Source organism: Dromiciops gliroides, chromosome 5 (assembly GCF_019393635.1).
Source record: "Dromiciops gliroides isolate mDroGli1 chromosome 5, mDroGli1.pri, whole genome shotgun sequence".
NCBI classification, from domain to species: Eukaryota; Metazoa; Chordata; class Mammalia; order Microbiotheria; family Microbiotheriidae; genus Dromiciops; species Dromiciops gliroides.
In genome coordinates, this window is record NC_057865.1 from 181,308,336 (window position 1) to 181,330,446 (window position 22,111).

Sequence of the window (22,111 nt, forward strand, 5' to 3'; positions counted from 1 at the left end):
TAGAAAATAGAGTAAAAGTCATGATGAGGGAATGGGATGGAGAGAAAAACAGTTAGCAATAATAACTGAAAAAATTTGAAGCAAGTTTGTCTGACAGATCTCACTTCTCAAACACATAGAGAACTGGGTCAAATTTGTCAAAATAAAAGCCATTTCTCATTTGACAGATGATCAAAAGATATGAAGTTTTAAGATGAAATTATCAAAATTACCTATAGCCATATGAAAAAATGCTCTAACTCAGACATTCTGTAGAACAATTTGGAACTATGGTCAAAGGGCTATAAAGCCATACACACTCTGACCTAGTAATACCACTACTAGATTGGTATCCAAAAAGAGATAAAAAAACAAGAAGTTGAATTCAAAATTGAGGAGATGACCATCAGTTGGGGAATGGTTAAACAAATTGTGTGATGAGATTATAGCATTATTGTGCTATAAGCAATGGTGAGCAGGATGCTATCAGAAAAACCTAGAAAGACTTATGTGAGCTGATGCAAAGTGTACTGTATACAAAGTAACAGCAATATTGTAAGATGATCAGCTGTGAATGACTTAGCTATTTTCAACAATGCAATGATCCAAGACAACCCTGAAGGACTTATGAAAAATACAATTCATCTCCAGAGAAAGAGCTGATGGTGTCTAAATACACTTTTTTTCTGTTTTCTTTTACAACCTGACTAATGTGGAAATGTTTTGCATGACTACATAAGTATAATTTATATTTAATTGCTTGCATTCTTAAGGGGGTGGGGAGGGAGGAAGAGAATTTGGAACACAAAGTTTTAAAAATCAATTTTAAAATTGTTTTTACATGTAGGGGAAAATAAAATTCTAAGAAATGAGAAAAATAAAGCAATGTTAGGAAGAGAATTACATATTTGAGCTAGAATATAAACTTTTTGTAAAGGCATAACATACAGTTCAGTTAAAGAAATAGAGTGATGATACATTTTGGAAAACCTTGAATAGTAAGGAAAGAAGTTTAAATGTTCCTCCCCAAGCAATGGTTCATTGTAGGTGATATAATAAAAGTAAAATATTAGGACTTACCAAGAAAAAGATTAGATTTATACATGGACAAATCATACTCCTGTTCCAAAAATTTTGGAAGATAGGTAATATTCCCAATAAAGGTACTAAAAGTCAGCAATGATGAAACCAAGTAGAAAAGGTACATCTTGTTACTAAGGATACATTTCAAGGAATAGAAAAAACCTAGAAGGAAAAAGAAAAGGCTTTTTGGAAAAAGATAATTTAATATATTAAAATATATATTTTTTTTACATTAGTGGATGTAAATTAGGCTTTTGGATGAAAATAATTAATTATAGAACCATAGACTGTTAGATCTAGAAAATCACCAAAGCTATCTCATTTTACAGATGACAAAAATGAGGCCCAGAGATGGCACAATTTGCCCAGGGTCATAATGCTAGTAAGATGGTTTTAAAGTCCAACTTTCCTGACTCTTACTCCATTGCTCTCTTTGCAATATGATATAGTACATCTGTCATTGCTTAGAGGGTAGTCATTGGAATGGCACCAATGTATTGCATATTACTGCAATACTTCTTCAATATTTCCATAGACCCATGATTTTATTGTTCTTAATATTCCTATCATCAATATAGTGTCTGTTGTGGGAGGCTTTCTCATTCTGTGAGCTTCTGGTCATGTTTTTCTCTAGCAGATCCACAGAAGATTCAGCCAATGCACTTCTGGCTTTCCTCTGGGCCATTTTGCATTTTGTGAATCCTAGCATAGCAGTCATCTTTTCATGTATTATTCATTGGGCTCACCATATGATTGGTTTTCCTTATATTGGGAGTATACATTTCCTGACAAAATCCCTTATTTTACTTCTTGATCACTGGAAATATACTGTAGCCCAGTCATGCCCATTATACAATGGTTCACTGCTCTGGTGTCACCCAATATTATGCTAATATTAAAATAACCAGATGCTTTTAGGCTCTACACAGACAAAGTATAGCACAGCATTCTTGTCAAACAAAACAGTTGTCCAATGTACATGTTTGTATGTGTAGGGAGTGGGTTGGGGAGAAGAAGGAAAAGAGTGGGTGGGATGGGGAGGGGGGAGATCCATTACAACTGGAACAAGGTACAAGAAGTATTGGATCCATTTTTTAAAAAACTGTATTGGTGTTTGGGAGATATACAGAGAAAGGAATAACAATATAGACTAAGAAAAATTTGTCTGTGTTGTTGTTCAGTCATTTTTCAATCATGTTTGATCCTTTGTGACCCAATTTGGGGTTTTCTCAGCAAAGATGCTGGAGTGATTTGCCATTTTCTTCTCCAGCTCATTTTACATATGATAAAACTGCGGCAAACATGGTTAAGTGCCTTGCCCAGGGTCAAACAGCTAGTAAGTGTCTGAGACCAGATTTAAACTCAGGAAAATGAGCCTTTCTGACTCCAGGTTGGCACTCCATCCATTGTGTCACCTAATATATTTGATTCTATATATGGACTATGGTCAGAAAAAAATGTTAAAATTAAACCAAACTGTAACTAGGAATGTTGTTATGATTTCTTCTGGATTTGAAGTCAGAGAATCTAAATTTAAATCAAGCTTGGCAATGTGTCACCTTGGGCAAGCCACTCCTTCCCTTATATCCTCAGTTCCTTAATCTTTAAAATTATGGGCTGGGATGAAGTGACATCTATGGTGCCTTTCAACTCTAAATCCTGTGATCTAATGAATAGGTAATATTATTTATATATTTTAAACAAACTATATCTCCCTCGGATTCAACAAATTTGCATAAAAGAGAAACATCTCTGAGAAGTGGAGGGGACACAGGACAAAGCTCTTGTTAGCATTTAAGGCAATCTATATCCTAAGATATAATGGTTCTTTGACCTATTTTTCTCTTTAGCTTGCTTTTCTCTCAAATCAGTAGAGTTGAGTTCTAGTACTGGCTTAGCGCCAAATTCTCTGTGTCTTTAAAGATACCATTTCAACCCATTGTGCCTCAGTTTTCTCATTTGTGAAATAAAATGACTATATAAGATCATCTTTAAATTCCTTTCAGCCCTAAGATCATTTGTTCTATCTTCTTATGTATATTACACACTCAGTGGGAATAATTATTTTTCTTACTCTCCAACTATTCAATGAAAACATGTAGTTTCCCTCTATTCTTCCACGTATTACACATATTCAAATTAACTTCAATAGGTGCCTAATGGAAACCATTATAGCTAGAAGATCTAAATTTAGAAATTATTATTATACTGGGCTTACCACATTGAAATTTTATTAATATTTAAATTAAGTTTGAGGGAACACAGTCTTTGCTCCTCTGAGTTTGTACAGATCAAAAAGAGTTATTTCCATTTGTGAACTACTCACCTTCCAAACTGTTATGCGTTTTTGTTTGCTCAGCATTTTTAAAATTCAACTTCTGTCCTCTATTGTCATTGTTACAAGGTGCATCCAAAGCTGCTGGATCTGTACTTTGCCTTCTTGCTTTCTTCATATGTTTAGGAATGAAAAAGAATGGTATCCCAGCAACAATATTAAGCATTCCTGCTATAAGGAAGCCAAGCCACCAAGCACCAACCCAACGGGAATCACTTGGCTTAATTGTTATAGTGCCTATGATAAAAATTATTTTAAAAATATATTAAAAAGTTACAATGTGAACATGTATCAATTCAAGATTTGCTAACTTTTGCTTTCATTGGAGTTTAAATCATTCCCCTCATCTTTCTCCAATGAGAAAGCTTGATCATGCAAGAAAATTCAATATTAAAAATAGATTAGTGAGGAATACAAAAAGCAATGGAATTAATGAGAAATAATTAATATTGGTAAATGTTAATATAGGAAAACTTTGTAGGAATTGGAGTGAAAAATTTTATTCATGGAATTTATGTTAGCACAACATCGAGCAACAAACATTGATAACCTACTTTGTGCAAGCAACTGTGCTATAACAATTTATCTAATTTGGAAATACAAAGATGAAATTAGGCACAAATCCTGTCTTCATGTGTTTGAAGTTCAAGCTTTATAGAAGCTAAACCCTTCAACCCTAAAAGACCTGAGGGAGAGAGAAAATCTAAAATTGTGGAATAAAGTTTGATATTCTTAAAGATGGAATGAACCTTTAAACCCAATCTAACTACATTTTTGTATTAAATGCATAATATAGTAATATACTTTAGAACTGTAGTGTGTCATAGTGTATTTGAGGCCTGACCTAATAGACATATATTGACTGTGACCCTAAGTCACAATTTCTCAGTGCCTTTGGCAACCATCTCGGATTATAAATAGAAGAACAGTTGCTGGTCTGAATTGGTTAGAATTTTCTCACAAAAATTCTCTGCACCAATTTAATCTCAGATTTGGCTAATTCCCTTACCCCCTCCAAATGTCTTTAATGTTTAGAAAGTACCTTTCTCATAATAATCCTTGTAAAATAGGGAGAACAATTTTTTTCAATCTTAATAGTATTTTATTTGTTCCAGTTACATGTTAAGATAGTTTTCAACATTTTTTAAATAAGATTTTGAGTTTCAATTTTTCTTCCTCCCTCCCCTCCCTCCCTAAGACAGAAATAAATCTGATACATCATGAGTCCTTTGGAATGAGTACAAACATCATTATCCCCATTTTATATATGATACATTTTTGGAGGTGAAGCAACTGAGGCTAGGTAGAATGGTGTTAGAATTGGAACTAAAATCCATATTTCCTGAGTCCAGATCCACTGTATCTCCCACTATTCAACTTGTGATAGGAACTTGATCTACCAACTCCTACCCACAAAATATTTAAAAGCTATTTTTTTTACTTAAATAAAAGGATGTTTTCCTTAGAATTTGATTGGTCCAGGTGGCTAATAACAATGTTGAAATTAGTTATCCAGAAATAAATTATTTATAGATAAATGCTTTCCCCCCTAATAATATGAGAACAATCATAAGAATTTCAGAGCCAGAAGAGACTTTAGAGATTTTCTAGTTTAGCCCCTTAGTGATTAGAATAAACTAAGTCTAGAGATTTATTTTTCCCAAGGTGATACATATAATGGTAGAACTAGGGGTAGAACCCACATTGTCTAACACATAGTTAAATGTTCTCTAAGGATAGAAAGTGAAGCAAAATTTCCTAAGTAGTGTCAATAGATATTTACTAGGATCTCATGTGCTTGACTGATATTATTCACCTGGAAAGATTCAAGCATTTATTATGAAATGGAAAATATGAAATTATCTCTGGAGTGAATAATCAATACTATATCCATAGTACATGTGAAGAGTGGCTCATGATATGACAGGAACTCAGGTTTAGTTCTGTTCCAATTATTCTTCTTGGTGACCCAGGACTCTTAATTGCATGCCATCAGTGGAAAATTCTACCAAGCTTAAAGTTCTTCACTTTAGGGCCCATTGAAACATTATTTTTTTTTTCCTTACCAAGAACCAGCTTTTCTAGGGTTATAGAAACTTATCAACAGAGATATAGCCAGCTAATGATTTCTGTAACAACTATCCCATAATATCCATGAAGTCCACAAGGTCAGTGACAATATTCTAGTTCAATTTTATATCTTCCTCACTCTATAGCTCTGCACACAGTACATATTGAATCAAGTTAGCTTGGAACTAGAAGATCTGGATTGCCCAAGATCAACCACTAGTGAACAAGTTGCTTTAATCTACATGATAAATAACTTGTTCCATTATTTGGAAATAATTGTTTCTTTGTACATTGGTATATACCTCAGGAAAAAATATTATGGTAAGTAAATATTTTTTGGACGAACTCAGCCTACTAACAAATATTGAGTTCTACCCTCCTGAACTCTGAGATCAAAAGAGGAATCTATCAGCAAGCTTATATTGATCTAAGATTTGCTGCCTGTTTTTTTAAACAATGATGCAAATGAGTGAATCTTAAAGTTTGTCTTGTAGCGGCACCCCAATGGAGTACATCTTCAAGGCAAACCCAGACACTTGAAAGGGATGTTCTGCTCAGTGGACTCAGCTTGTCAATCCTGACCATCAGGACTTGCTCAATAAGGAGTCATCCCTGCACGCTCTGAGTTGGATTGTTCTAGAGAGCATTCCATGAGAAGTTCTTTCAAAAGGAGCCCCAGGGAAAACAGGAATCCATATAATCCTAGTTATATCACATCAAAAGAGATGACTGTTTGGATTTTCCTTGACTGATTTATGGAAGTTATTCTCCATGGTAATTTCAAAAGAAGAGAGATATACCTTTCAGTTAGCTCCATCCATTAGTCAACCAGAAACTACAAAGGAAGACTTAGGTGGAAAAATCAATCATCTAGGACAATTTATTATCTCAATGTGTATAAAATTCTTCAGTTTGCAAAAAAAAATAGATGGTGAAATTATGCAAGCTAGTTGAGACTGAAGTGAAACATGATAGACATCTTGTCAACCAACAAATTAATAATTTCATTGTGATTTTTACTTTCCAAAAGAACCACTTATTCAGATAAATACCTAGTTAGTTGAAGGTAGAGATTTTTTTCAAATTATGGCAACATATTAAAAAACCCAAATGATTACTTGAATATTTTACTTGAAACTGGTTTATATATATATATATATATATACACACACACACATATACATGTACATACATACACACACAGAGTACTGAAAATTTATTCTTGTTACCATTTCCTATGGTTTTTCTACTTGTTTATATATATATATATATATATATATCTTCTTATATCAAAATATTGAGATACTATAAGATGGTTTAAGAAAACTAATTCCTTGGAAGAATGATGAACAGTGAATAAAATTTTACAATTATTGATTTCCTCTGTTTGTACTTACTTAGATCTACAAACCCAATGTCCACATATAGTTTTGCACATAAAGATCCCAGCATATATCCTAACATTGGGCCAATCATTGTAAGTGAATGTAATATGCCTAAAAAATAAAATAATTAAATCATTCCAAGTAATATAGTTTTACTGTATCTTTAATAGGCTATTTTAATGAATGTAACACTATGTGATTATCTACTGAAAATCTTTAAAAGAATTCTTTCTTTAAAACAATTTTATATTCATCAAAAGAATGCATTGATGGAAGAGGAGGTTATGGATGAATAGATTTAAAACAGTGATTATTGTACTTTTAGTGGTAAATTTACACATTTACACATTAAATGCAAAAATATGTCTATTACACTTTTAGATGCTGAATTAATCATTGGTGGGAGAATTTACTGGTATTATTTACTCTATAGAAAATGATGTGAATATTAGGGATTAAAAAAAGGCAGAGGGGTTATGGAGGCCCATTTCAATCATTAGGTCACTAGATTTGCCTTATGGTCTTAGGCCACATGGTCTTTAGAGAATAAAGAATCCAGGGACCACTCTACAATAGCAAATAACAGAGGAAATTTGTTTTCAGGAGGCAGAGCCACCTATTAACAAACTACCTATGTGATTTGCTTCAATCAGGTTCAAGCTAAGCGAAAGATCCTGCATCTCTGACATCAACAACTTCAGGAGATGCTGGTAGATGACTATCAAAAGTTAGGGCAGGGTGGCTGCAGCTTAGGTCTTTAATTTCCCTTTTTATCCAGGCTATCAGGGGAAAAGCTATGAATTTTTAAAGTTTTTATTGGGATAAGGGGTAAGAAGGTGATTTCAACATTTGTCTGGGAGCAAGAAGGGAAATAAAGGCAAGCTGAGAGGTAGTCTCCTTAATTTTTGTGGTTTTCACACCCAAAGCTAAAATTCAAGAAAAGAGTCTATGTTGGTTGAGAAACTACTTACTATCACGTAAAATTTTAGGACTATATTTAACATTTAGCCCATACAGATTGGGCTTGCTAACACCAGATAAAATCAAGAAGATGGATCAGGGAGGAAGGTGAGGAGGAATTTAGAAAGAATAGGCTTTTTCTAAATATAGCAATTGTACATAGAATCTGCAAACAGGTCCGGAATTGTAACTTTGTCCTTTGAGTGTTTAACCACCTATGCGTTCATGTTATGTGATTGTTAAATCCTTTAAATATTTATGATCTCCTCCTACAAAAAATGTTCTGCTTTTAGGGATAAGGATAAGAAGAAAGCTTTGCTTTTCAAATTGAACTGAAATGAGCTAATCATAATGGGGATTTAGTTTGGCGGTTTGTTCCTAGAATAAAGGAAAAGAATTAAAGGATACAATGGGGCTAAGGATGACAAATGTACATTACCCAAGTAAAAAGTAGAATGTCCTTCTTTAGCAAAATTATCAATGTATGTGATTCCCAGGGGTGCAATTGGAGCTTCCCCAATTCCACGTAACATGTTTCCCATCAGCACATATATCCACATGCGTGAATCAGATTCATTTTTGCAACCTTTGAATGTAAAAATTTTGTTTCCTTAGCATAATATACTTATGCATTTGCATATTTTTTTCCTTGAATATTTTATGTTTATATCTCTTTCATTTGACTTTAATTTTAGTTGTTTACTTAGATGCTAGCCATATTTTAATACTCAATTTGCCTTAAGGTAGAGAAATACATATAATATGAAAGTATTTTCTTAACTATTTATTTTGGATTAATGATCATCAGTTCTTACCTGTCTCTAATTGTATAGATGATCTGTTATTGCCAGTTAAATTGAGATCAGTTGAGCAAGAAGTGTAGGTTACTGTTGAATTGTCAAGTGGGTTGGCATTTAATACTGAGTCATACCTGTAACTATGATAAAATTTGGAATATTAAAAAAGATTGACAATAAGTTATTCATAATTTGTGTATGCCAGCATCTTACAAACCAAATTTATAAATGCCATACTTTCTTCTCAACACACACTTTCAAATAGATTTTACTCCAATGATTTCCCTGTCCATTTCTTAGCATACTTGATGGGAAACAATGGATTAGGAATGCCCCTCAGGAGTAATAATAGTTGAATCAGACAGCAAGGACTAAAAGAAGCCTTTAGATACTGGTGAATGGCTGAAAAGCACAATTCCTTTTCTGTATATTCTGTGTGTATGTGTGCATTCCACATTACATGTATGAAAATGTAGCCAAAGACATAGACAGACATAGCTTGTTATAGGAATATTTTAGTTTTTGTTTAAATATTAAATGTATCAGAAAGATAAATCATAATCATTTAGCTATGGGGGAGAGCAGTTGGCCCAGGTGGAACCAATAAATAACTAGAATCTAGAAATAAAACAAAAGAAAGAAAAGTAAAAATAAACAATTTTGTACCCTGTCCAAAATGTGATTTCCTTTACTTTCTGTTGGCCAATTAGATATAGTTAATTTTGCCCAAAAATGAAGAGAGGGAGCTTTCAGAGAGACAAGTAGAGGTGATTGAGGGGTATCTGACTCAATTAATCAACAAAATGTTATTATGTCTAGTAATGAAGCAATTCTTATCTTCGAGGATTTTACATTTTATTCAAACAGGTGAAATGTATGTGCAAAACCATATACAAAAGATACAGAAAATATAAACAAGGTAATTTGGGAGTGGGGGAGGGAGGCACTGGCAACCAATTCTCATCAACCACTCTATCTGTCTATCTGTATATGTATATGTATCTGTGTGTATGTATATATGTATATATATGTATACACATGTACACATACATACATATATCTGAGCCATTTCTCAACAACTGTGTATGTGTGTCCGCACATGTGTGTGGATTCACTTCCTTCAATCAAATCCAAGGGAGGAATTTGGATGGTAGTGAGATGGTGGTATTCACACAGCATGTACCATTCTTGTACAATCTATCAGTAGTTAGATCTCATAGTTAAATCAATTATCTTTGGCCCCTGAAATCCTCACCCAAACCAAGAAGGTTACCTTTTTGGTGTGATCATTTATGTAAGGCTGGATGGCAAAAAAGTACATAAAAGTTGTAAAACTACATATACAAATGTACATATATGCATTTAGACATGCATGAATTCTATGTATATATATGTGTACTTGTGTGTGTATGTGTGTACTTTTTGGAATCAGATGCTATAGTCTCCAAATAACACACTATAAATTCCTTTGATAATCTATTCTAGTGTGTGTAGACACAAGCCAAGTAAGGATTATTAGATGTGATTATTCTTCTATTTAAGCCCATTTCTTGTATATTTAAGGTCTCTGAATAAAATGTTGTCAAAAACTTTCTACATCATTCATGTAGAGAGAAGGATGGCTTTGGTACGTGTAGCTGTTTTTCCCATAGTGTTTATTCAATAGTTCCTCTTTCTTGAGAGCAAGTTATAGAGTCCAAGAAAAATCCTGGTTATATTTAAGTTTAATCATTTCTATGCATTAAAGGATGTCAAGTATTGATGCTATAGTATACTGTATTAACCCTTTAATATCCCCTACTTTCTGTATTCTTTAACTTTGGTCTATTGTGTCTTTTAATGTTGCCTTTAAGCATGCTACTTATATTCCCATGCTAAAAACAAAAAACAGACAAAAACCAAACAACCCCTCCCCCACCAGATTGTACCATGCCTTTGAGGTCTGTTCCTATGTCTTTCCTCCTTTACTCCACCAAAATGCTAAAAGAAGCTATCTATAATTTTGGCCTCCATTTTCTCTCCTCTCATTTACTCCTAAATCCTTTGAAATGTGTCTTTGGATTTCATCACTCAACTTAAACTGCTCTGTCCAAAGTTAAGAATGAGTTCTTAATAAAGCTGGTGGTATTTTTTTGGCCCTCTTCTTGACATATCTGCACTTGGCATTACTGTCCACCAACTGCTCCTGGATATGCTCTCATCTTTAAGTTTTTATGAAATTACTCTTGGGGCAGCTAGGTGGCGCAGTGGATAGAACACCGGCCCTGGAGTCAGGAGTACCTGAGTTCAAATCCGGCCTCAGACACTTAACACTTACTAGTTGTGTGACCTGGGCAAATCACTTAACCCCAGTTGCCTCACTAAAAAAAAAAAATTAAAAAAAAATGAAATTACTCTTTATCAATGAGCTTCCTATCGGACAACTCCTTCAGCCTTCTTTGCTGGCATATCATCCCTACATCTGGGCCCTCTTCTTTTTTCTATATTATTTCTCTTGATGGCTTCATTGGCTCCCATGGGCTTGTATTCCTAGTTTCAATAGTCTCTTCCACAGACACTATTGATAATATTATTATATGAATAAGAGGAATGAAATCTTGGAGAGTCACAATTTACTTGTCATTAATAAGGGGTATGTGAAGCAAGTGGCAAATTATCTTTTATTCTTGCATCCCTTTGAATTGTTGTGTCTGGGGAAAGACACTATTTAAGAGAAAGGACTGAGAGAACTTCCTCAGAAATTGAGTTTTTTAGCTGTCAAGGAGAAAGTGTCTGAAGACATCTCGAGACAGCTGAATGGTGGTACTTTAGTTCCAGAGATGATGTTTAGAGATACTCTATTAATGTTCTCTCACCTATTTAATTATAAATAATGTTTATATATTTATTTTATTGTTATACTATGAACAAATTATATATCTAATAACAAATATGTTTATCTCGGTCTAGGAAATGAGAAATTATTCTATGTGGAGAGATGAGCAAAAGCTAACAAGGAAAAGGATTTCTCCACATTGAGAAAATACAGCATAGAGCTGTTTCAGTAATTTATGAGGAATTGTCAGAACAAACCTTCTGTTTTGTTTAAAGCACAAGATGAAAATGAGTTAGGTACCAAGTGAAGAAGCATGTATATAGAGGTGGTCATCCCTAAAACCTGTTACAAATGAGCCATAGCATCTAAATCCCTGTGATAGTTGTAATTGTCATCTGTATGTCCATAACTCAATGCTGATCTTTTTCCTGAGTTCCAATCCTGAATCACCAACTGCAAATTGGACATTTCAAACTGAATTGCCTAGAGTTATCTCAAATTCAAGATGCCCCAAACAGAAATCGTTAGTTTTCTCCAAAACTTTCCCCTCTACTAAACTTCCTATTTCTGTTGAGGACATATCATTCTTTCATGATGTTTATGTTTTTCTTGATTTCTCCCTTTCCCTATCCCCATATATTCTGATGTAGTGGAGAAAGAGCTGTACTTGGACTAAGAAAAAAACTGAGTTTGAATCCTGCCTCAGACACTTAATGGTTATTCATCTCTGGGCATGTAATTTAGCCTCTCAGGCTAAATTTTCTCATCCATAAAAATATAAAATGTAATAGTAGCTTGCAATGTTATTGTGAGGATCAAATGAGATAATGTAGGTAAAGTGCATTGTGCACCTCAAAGTACTTCTTAAATGCTAGCTATTACTATAAACAATCACATGTAAAATTTTGCAACTTCTATTTCTACAATTTCTCTTGTATCCAACCCCTTATTTCTACTCACCCACCTACCACCTTAGTTCAATCTTTCATCATCTTTCATCTTGACCAGTGCTTCTTAAACTTTTCCCACTTGTGGCCCTTTTTTGCCCAAGAAATTTTTACTGGACTCCAGGTATATAGGTATATAAAATAGGTATACATAATCTTTTACTGTTGCCAAATTTTTCATGACCCCCATATTCAGTTACATGACCCCATATGAGGTTGCAACCCACAGTTTAATAAGATAGGATCTAGATTATTGCAATGGCCTCATATTTGATCTTCTTGCCCCAAGTCTGTCCCCATACCAATATTTTCTCCATATAGATGCCAAAATGATATTCCCTAAGTACAGATCTGACCATGTCATTCCTCTATCCAATAAACTCCAAGAGCTCACTATTTTTCTCTAGGATAAAATATAAACTCCTCTGTTTCTTAAAGTCTTTCAGAACTTGGTCCAAATATATTTTTCTACTTCCATTCTATATTACTCCCCTTCTCACCAAAATGGACTACTCTGTTCCATATATATATATACACACATACATACATACATACATACATACATACATATACATACACATACACACACATACATATATATATATATTCAGTCTCAGTCTCTCTCTCTCTCTGGACTACCAGCTATGCTTGGAATGCACTCCCTCTTCACATCCATCTTAAAGAATCTTTCACTTAGTTCAATATTTAGTTCCATCATAACCTTTTACACAGTGCTGTTGCCTATACCTAAACCTTCTAGTTGCCATTCTGCCTAAATACATGGAAATTATTTTGGATTTATTCTGCATTACTTATATATGTACATGTTCTTACATTCCTCCCTGGAATGAATGTAAGTTCCTTGAAGGCAGGGACTCTCATTCCCCACCCCTTCCTGCCCCCATCCTCTATGCTAGCCCAGTATCTGACAAATAAAGTGAATAATAAAAGTTTGTGGTTGATTGACAAACAGAAAATCAATTCCCTTTGTCATGGAAATATGTTTTGCCAATAGGAGTTGATTTTTTCAAACTCTAGTTTCCTACTCACTGGGCTTCATGAAAATGGCATGAATATTCTGAAATTCAGTAAAAAAAAAAGTACACAGAACTGGGGGATTTTTTAATGATATCACTCACTGAAGTTTAAAAAACCTATATTTAGAAGTACTCTGAAAACCTAACACTGAAGAAAATATGAAACCATCACCACAAATATTTCAGTCTATTTCATGTATAGAATATTAGAACTGGCATGAATCTTATAGTTTTTCAAGTTACATCATCCAGCCCTTTAATTTTACATATGAGGATCTGAAACTGAGGGGTGTAGGGCCTTGGTCAAAGTCATATAGCTGGAAAAGGCAGGGCTAAGACTTGAATCCTGGACTTGACTATGGGCCTCGTATTCTTTATACTACACATAGCTCTTTCTTACTACAGCATTCACAAAGGTAATTTGTAGAATTCTTGTTACTACATAAGATAATAAACTCATCACTGGGTACATTGGTGATTGCTTCAGCTTTGCCATTCATACCTAATCAATATCCTCAGTTGCTTCTGCCTCTCTTATTGGATCACACAACAACAACAACAACAACAACAACAACAACAACAACAACAAAACTCTTTCCCTAGAAACTCTTTATAGAGGCTTCAAAATAATAGACATTTTTTCATTTGGCACTGGCTGTTCTTCTTGGTTTTGACTCTGCCATTCTCATATTTTACCTTTGCCTGACACATTTCAGCACACTCCCCAGTCACAGCTTATCAGGTGTCTTTTGTGTTTTGTTTTCTCCTATTATATCGTAAGCTCCCTGAGGATTTGGACTACCTTTTTTTCTCATTTGTAATTCTAGCACATAACACAGTGCCTGGCACATAGTAGGGGCTTAATAAATATTTACTATTTTGTTTATTGTATAGCAATGTAATACAGAAATGAAATATCTACAAAACACGTTCTCAAAGTTCCAATAGCATTTTCATTATCATGTCACTTAATAGAGATTATCCCTCTACTCAGTACTGAAGTCTAAGTTAAGGGTTTGAGATAAAGAGAAAATCAAATCAGTATAATTTTGTATTTTTAATAAAAGAAAAATACAGGTTGTGACAACTGAAAAAACTTTTTACTTAACTAACCAGCTGAATCACAATTTTCATATTAAAAAAGAGAGCCTGTGTTGGATTGTATCAAGAGGTTTGATTTTGGAGTCCGGATAATCAATACTTGATATATACTGGTTTTGTGATCCAGGACAAGTCAGTGAACCTCAATTTCCCCCTAGCTAGTCTTCAGGATTATAAATGTCAAAGCAGATAGAAGGAATTTCCTTATTATGTATTCCCTAAACCAAGGAAATCCCAGACTCATTGTTTCAAACAGTTAAAAAAAAACCCTAAACACTTTGAGGATTATTTTATAGATGATGACTGTTTTGGAGTTACAAAATAACCAGGCACTAAGCCAGAATGTCAGCTCTTTATTGTTCCTTAGGTCATGCTCTCCAACAAAAGCAAAAATATTAATTTAGTAACTTAACTAATCTGCTCAACTGATGCTTTTTCTTCTTTCCTCACCCAAGTGATAAATATTAATAATTATTATAGCATCCTGTAAACTCATATAAAAAGCACATATTAGATAGAAAACTAAAAAATTCACTTTTATGGGATTTCTCAAATTATTATTATTATTATTTTTTTTGTTTATAAACTTTGGCAGGTGAAAAGTAGCTGTGTTACCTATACCAGGGCTTCTTAAATTTTTTCCACTTACAATCCCTTTTCACCTGAGAAATTTTTATCTGACCCTGGGTATATAGGTATATGAAATAGATATACAAATCAAACATTTACTACCAAATTTTTCATGACCCCTCCATTCAATTGTGTGACCCCATGTGGAATTGCAACCCATGGTTTAAGAAGCTTTATCTATACTTATCTATATCTATATCTATATATGTGGAAAATTCCGCCCATATTTTCACAATCTTAGCAAACTTTCTGAAAGAGAAATTGTTTTAATAGGTCTAAAGATTTGGAATTTTAATGCTAAATTTGCTAATGATTATTGTTTAATACTTACTATCCCATGAGGAAGTGAGGCAAAGCAGTTAAAAGACTTCCAATCCCCATAACAAAAGATCCAATTCCAATTAATCTTGGTATGTGTGATTTGGCTCCAAAATGACTTACTGGTATAATCACCAGTAAATTGCCTAAAAGTAGAATAATTGCATTTAAGTGTAATTTAGTTCTCTAAGTATAATATGACCTAAGCATTGGCTATGTGAAGGCATTGTTTATGGAAGGCATTGGAGAGTGTATAATGAAGTACAAAATATTGTGGCTATTATCTCTGTCCTTAAGAAGCTTAGAATTTAGCTGAGGAGACAAAACTAACAGAAATGAAACAACAATTAACTGTGTTGTCCTAAGTAAGATAACACGATTGCATAGTAAAAGTTAAAATAAGAGAAAGGATAATTGAGGAAATATTATTATAGTTTTGGGGGGACTCAAACTGAATCTTGAAGATGTAATAAGATTTATTTGAAGAGAAAGGAAGAAAGAACATCATGATAGGTTCATGAAAAAAAAATGAGAAGGAAGATGACATTATTTATGGTGATGAAATGGTTCAATTGACTAGTTGAGCAAGCTATGCCAAGTCAATAAATAGCGCAAGTCTAGGGGTGGACTAATATACCTGACAAAATTATGATAGTATAATAAAAAGGATCAGAGGCACCAAAGTTGAAGAAGTAATTGAAAATGAAAAGCAATGCCCAAATGTGATAGTCCATTTTGATGAAAAAACCTATTTAGGGAGCAGATAGGTGGTGCAGTGGATATAAAGCACCAACCCTGGATTTAGGAGGACCTGAATTCAAATCCGGCCACAAATACTTGTCACTTACTAACTGTGTGACCCTGGACAAGTCACTTAACCCTCATTGACCTACAAACAAAAAGGCCTGTTTAATACTTAGAATATAAACTAAACCTTCCAAAGGATCTGGTTAGCCTTATCAATTATTACTGATTCCTCTATGTAGCAGTACAATTTTCCTGAAGTTGAAGAAACAGCCAGAAGAATAGCAAAAGTAAAGGAATGAATGAATGAATTAATTAATGATAATAACATAGCTGGTACTCACTAATATCCTAACCATGGGCAAGGTATTGCAAAGACTGAAATAATGAATATTGAAAGTCAGTCATATTTACGAATGAAACTCACTTTTGCAATCAAGACAATATATAACACAGCCATTGTCAGAAGTAGTTCAGATAAGTCTTTAAAAATGGGCACAGTCATTATACAGCACAAAAAATACACAAAAATATTTGGGGTATTTTTTATATCTAGTGTTATGGGAATTCTTGTCCCTATTCCCTATTGAGGAAATGATATCCTAAAAATAAATTTTTTTGCCGAGAAGCAGAATTGTTTAAAAAAATCATAGAAATTCCCAAATGGAGAAGCAACACAACCCCATGTAATGTTACACATCACATAAGATTAAAATATTTGTCTAAGAGATATACAACACTTTTCAGTGGCCTGGGAACTAATATGATTTAAACTTTTGAAAATATGTATATATTTTCACATATACATTATATATAAAGATATATACATATGTATACATGAATGCACATATGTGCATATGCACATATACATATATAAACATACACACATCTATATCTATATATAGTTACATTTGGAAAAATGGAATGATGGTCAAAAGTATGCTTGATATCCAATGTGATAAAAGTATAGTTTCATGATGAAAAATTAAAGAATATGTATCAATATCTCCATGTCAAATCATGTAAACTAAGTCTTTGCAGTTTATTTAGTAATGTAAGTAGTTTAATAAATTATCTTATTGTTGCTTATTCAGTCATTTTAGTTCTGTCCAACTTTTTGTGACTCCTTTTGTTTTGTTTTTTTATAAAGATATTAGAATAGTTTTCATTTCCTTCTGCAGCTAATTTTACAGATGAGGAAATTGAAATAAACTGGGTTAAGTAACTTGCCCAGGGTCACACAGATAGTAAGTGTCTAAGGTCATATTTGAATCCAGTTCTTCCTGACTCCATGCCTGGTTCTCTACCCACTATGCCACATAGCTTCCCCTCTAATAACTTATTTTACACTAGTCACAAATAATTTATGTAGTACTTCTATTCACAATCTCAAGGAGTTTCTATTCTATTTTATTATCAATAGAAATTAAGAATATGGGAAGAAGAATTAATAAATTATAATAGTTATAATATCTAACATTTATGTAGTACCTACTATGTGCCAGGCCCTGTGCTGAGCACTTTACAAATATTATGATTTAATTATCACAACAACCCTAGGAGGTGGGATGTAGGTGTGATTATTATCCCCATTTACAAATGAGAAAACTAAGGCAAATAGGAGCAAAGTGACTTACCCAGGGTCACACAGCTAATAAGTATCCGAGGCTGGATTTGAATTCAGGTTTTCTTTACTCCAGCCCCAGCAACCTATCTATCATAGCACTTAACTGCCTGGTTTTAACAACAAAATAAGGGGGCAGCTAGGTGGCACAGTGGATAAAGCACTGGCCCTGGATTCACAAGCACCTGAGTACAAATCTGGCCTCGTACACTTGACACTTACCAGCTATGTGACCTTGGGCAAGTCACTTAACCAACCAAAAACAAAAACAAAACAAAACAAAATAAATGATTTTGTTGAGGGAGTTTGAATTTAGTATATGAAGGGGTTTTTTTTTTGGACATGTTAAGTTTTAAATAGAGTCAATAATTGAAATGGGGATGTACATATGATGAATTCAATATGGATCTGGAAATCAAGGGAGAATTAGATTTAGGAAGCTAAAGGCCCATGTTTAAAACCTTTTGAAATGGGTGAGCTATTAAATGGGGACTGAGAAGGAAAGGCATAAATAAGGAAAACTCATAGTTAGAAGGCAAGTGGAAGAAACAAAGTGACCATGATGAAATGGTCAGAAAAGTAGGAAGAAAACCAGGGTAGTATAGATTCCTAGAAATATATCTGGAAGTCACTTCAGATATAATTTAGTCTAATTCCTTCATTTTACAGATGAAGATACTTAACAGTCATTATATGACTAACCTGAAATCATAGAACTTCTTTTCTGGAGCAGGACTAGAATCTAGACCTCCTGATTGTCTTCTGATGTATTCACTATACCACATGACTATTTAAGTTTCAGGAATGAGGGAAGTTCTCAGCAGTGTCAAATATATGGCAAAGTGGAGAATAGAAGGGAATAAGCATTTTTATAGTATGTACTATGTTCAAGAAACTGTTCCAAGTACTTAAAAACACAAATATTACCATATTTGATCTTCACAACAACCCTATGATATAGTTGCTACTATTATCCCCATTTTACAGTGGAGGAAATGGAGGCAAACCTAGGTTAAATGATTTGCCCAAGGCCATATAACTAGCAAGTGTCTGAGGCCAGATTTGAACTTATGTCTTCCTGATTAAAGACCTATCACTCTATGCACTATGCCACAAACTGCCAATGAAAAGTCAAAGAGAATGAATTCATATATATGGAAGAGATTGTTCATAGTTCACTTGTCAGGGGCTTAGATTTGCTTCTGAGAAAAGTAGTTACTGAACTAAATTTATTACTGAATATTTTATATTTATATTATTGAATATATTTATTTACTGAAGTTTATGATTGAAAAGTAGTTAATGAATTAAAATACCAATGATTTACCTCAGATTATAAAGGAAGCATCTACTGAGTTATGTCTGACTCAGACTTCTGAGATAGTAATGACTCTTTTTCCTATGACAAGTTTTATAAAGAACATTGAAATCCATGGTATATGTAATCTGACTGAGTGATTTGCTTATCAAAAATTGAAGAACTTTTTATTTAGGTTAATAGCTAGGGAAATAATAGTAATAATAAAAGCCAGCATTTTATAGTGGTTTAAAGTCTGGGAAGAACTTAATCAAAATTATTTTATTTTATCATCACAACTATATTGATAGGGGCCATTTTTGTCCCTATTTAATTTTATTTTGTGAGGCAATTGTGGTTAAGTGACTTGCTCAGGGTCACACAGCAAGTAAGTGTCAAGTGTCTGAGGCTGGATTTGAACTCAGGTCCTCCTGTCTCCAGGGCCGGTGCTCTATCCACTGCACCACCTAGCTGCTCCATCCCTATTTTAAAGGTGAGCAAATGGAGGCAGATGGAAGTTAAGTGCCTTGCCAGAGTCATACAGCTGGTAAATCTCTGTGGTTGGATTTGCATTCAGGTCTTTTCAACTCCATGTCCAGCACACTATCTACTGAATAATCTATGTTTATTGTTCTATAATTATGGAACAAATATAATTTACTTGATTATAGATAGAAAACAAGAATTTGGTTACTACCTATAGCTAAGGTGAAGTGATTCAGAGAGATGACCCAAGTTATGATGAGAAAAACTTAATGGGAGAAGAGAGAGAGGGAGGTGAAGGAAGAGATTTTAGAACTCTGTCCCAGAAAGACTCTGCTCCTTGATATTTGTGGCTGATCAGATTGACTGGCCAATAAGAGACTGGAGTACTCTGCCATCTGATATTGATGAAGATAAGAAAGAGTAATAAAGATTTTTATACTTGACTCTGAATCTAAGAGTTGGAAAAGACCTCAGAGGCCCAGTTCAACCCATGTGTAAATTAGAAATTCCTCTACCATGTACTTTACTTTGACTATTGAGTCTGCTTGAAGATCAGCAGTGAAGAGAAGACAAATTAGGTCCTGAGGCAGTCCAGTACACTTCTGGATTTTTCTGGTTATTAGGAAAGCCATCTTTTTATCAGGGTTAAGCCTGCCACTTGGCAATTCTCACAATTCATTTAAGAAGTCTGCTATTAATGAGAAGGAGAAATATATTGTAGATTTAGAATGAAATAAGGTGAATTGCTATTAATATGTAGATATGCATGTATGATGGCAGGGGAGAGATGGAGGGAAGGAGGGAGAGAAGGAGGAGGAGGAGGAGAAGGAGAAGGAGAAGGAGGAGAAGGAGAAGGAGAAGGAAAAGAAGAAGAAGAAGAATTATGAGGAGGAGGAGGCAGAGGAGGAGGAGGAGGAGAAGAAGAAGAGGAAGAAGGAGGAGGAGGAGGAGGAGGAGAAGAAGAAGAAGAAGAAGAAGAAGAAGAAGAAGAAGAAGAAGAAGAAGAAGAATCCGCTTTGAAACTGGACAGAAACTAATTTATTGACTACCAGAAACACAGTTATGTTGCTTTTCAAGATGTAAGACTAGCTACTGCATGAAATAAAAATTACCTATTTCAAAGCTTCCATCAATGAAACCAGCTTCAGATGTTGATATGCCAAATCTTCTTTCTATCTGAGTGATGGAACTTTTCATGACAATTCCTGATAGTGCTTTGCAAATAAAGCTGAAGCACAGGGACACCATGAACATCTATTCAAGGGACAGAATGGAAAGGAAGGTATGCTTGAATGCCAAAAGAGTTTCTCTGTTATTATATATTAACTTTCCCCTTATCTTTCACAAATACTACTTTTACCTTTTTCACTATTTTCAATTTTAACATTATTATAATAATGTTAACCTTAACACCAGCATGCTTGCAAAGGACTCTTTTTACTCAAGTTTCACAGCTTCCTGGTAGAGTAGCCAAGATGACGACTTTTTTTTTCTTAATATTTGTGCTTGCTCTTTTTATTTAAAAAATGTAAATGACATTTAAAATCAATTATTGATAATTCTTAGGCAAATATATGCAATAGTCTAAGACAATTATAAAATAATATTTTTAAACATCTAATGTATTAACAGAAGCTCACAATAGAAGAGGGAAATAGCTGAGTTAGTTTTAAGGTAATAGTCCCCAAAACATATATAATAACTAGGAGTCAAGAGGCAAATAGACATTTTATTTTTTTTTATTATTTTTTTTTTAGTGAGGCAATTGGGGTTAAGTGACTTGCTCAGGGTCACACAGCTAGTAAGTGTTAAGTGTCTGAGGCTGGATTTGAACTCAGGTCCTCCTGATTCCAGGGCCAGTGCTCTATCCACTGCGCCACCTAGCTGCCCCTGCAAATATACATTTATCTCTGGCAGTATTCAGGAGAAGTTTGTTAGGGAAATGACAAGAGTTTACTTCCTCAACTGAAATCCAGAAGCAGAAACTGAGGGAACCTTTCCAGTGCTGTTCAAGTTGTGTGGTATTAGTTTTACAGCCTGGGGCCCACAGATCCTTTGTGCTATGAATGCAATCATATATCACTGTCAGAGGAGTAAGCAAAGCTTGAGAAATACCTCTCCAAATATTGACTTATTTGAGAGATTCTAGGGTTTTTGGATGAGAGGGGAAATATTATCAAGAATCAGAGATTTAGAACTGGAAGGGATTCTAGAAATTGACTGGTTCAGCTTCCTCATTTTACAAATGAATACCCTTAGGCCCAGACAAATAAAGTATCAGTTCATACATATTACAAGTTATAAATAGTGATGGGATTCAACAACCCATAGGTGATCCAGAAAGAAAAAAAAAAGAGATAATGAGGGATCATGTATAGAATATTATCATTAGAAGGATTCTTAAGGATCAACTTTGCCAATATCAGAAGGAAAGCAAAAAAAAAAAAAAAACCTGGGAAAAATTTATAGACAGTTCCTCAGATAAAAGACTCATATCTCAAAT

The 22,111-nt window shown here is 34.0% G+C and overlaps 1 protein-coding gene across 4 annotated transcripts in view; it reads right to left on the minus strand.

The window, feature by feature from the left end:
• The window catches only part of LOC122728573 (solute carrier organic anion transporter family member 1B1-like), a 61,101-nt gene that overhangs the window by 30,838 nt on the left and 8,152 nt on the right, over nt 1-22,111 (minus strand). For all 4 annotated transcript variants that reach the window (XM_043967316.1, XM_043967319.1, XM_043967318.1 and 1 more), the window contains exons 3-9: nt 20,721-20,862; nt 15,471-15,603; nt 8,628-8,749; nt 8,252-8,398; nt 6,865-6,963; nt 3,389-3,634; nt 1,060-1,224 (exon numbers count right to left, since the gene is read on the minus strand). In XM_043967316.1, the coding sequence (XP_043823251.1) occupies nt 1,060-1,224; nt 3,389-3,634; nt 6,865-6,963; nt 8,252-8,398; nt 8,628-8,749; nt 15,471-15,603; nt 20,721-20,862 (1,054 nt within the window). The remainder of the gene's footprint in view (nt 1-1,059; nt 1,225-3,388; nt 3,635-6,864; nt 6,964-8,251; nt 8,399-8,627; nt 8,750-15,470; nt 15,604-20,720; nt 20,863-22,111) is intronic.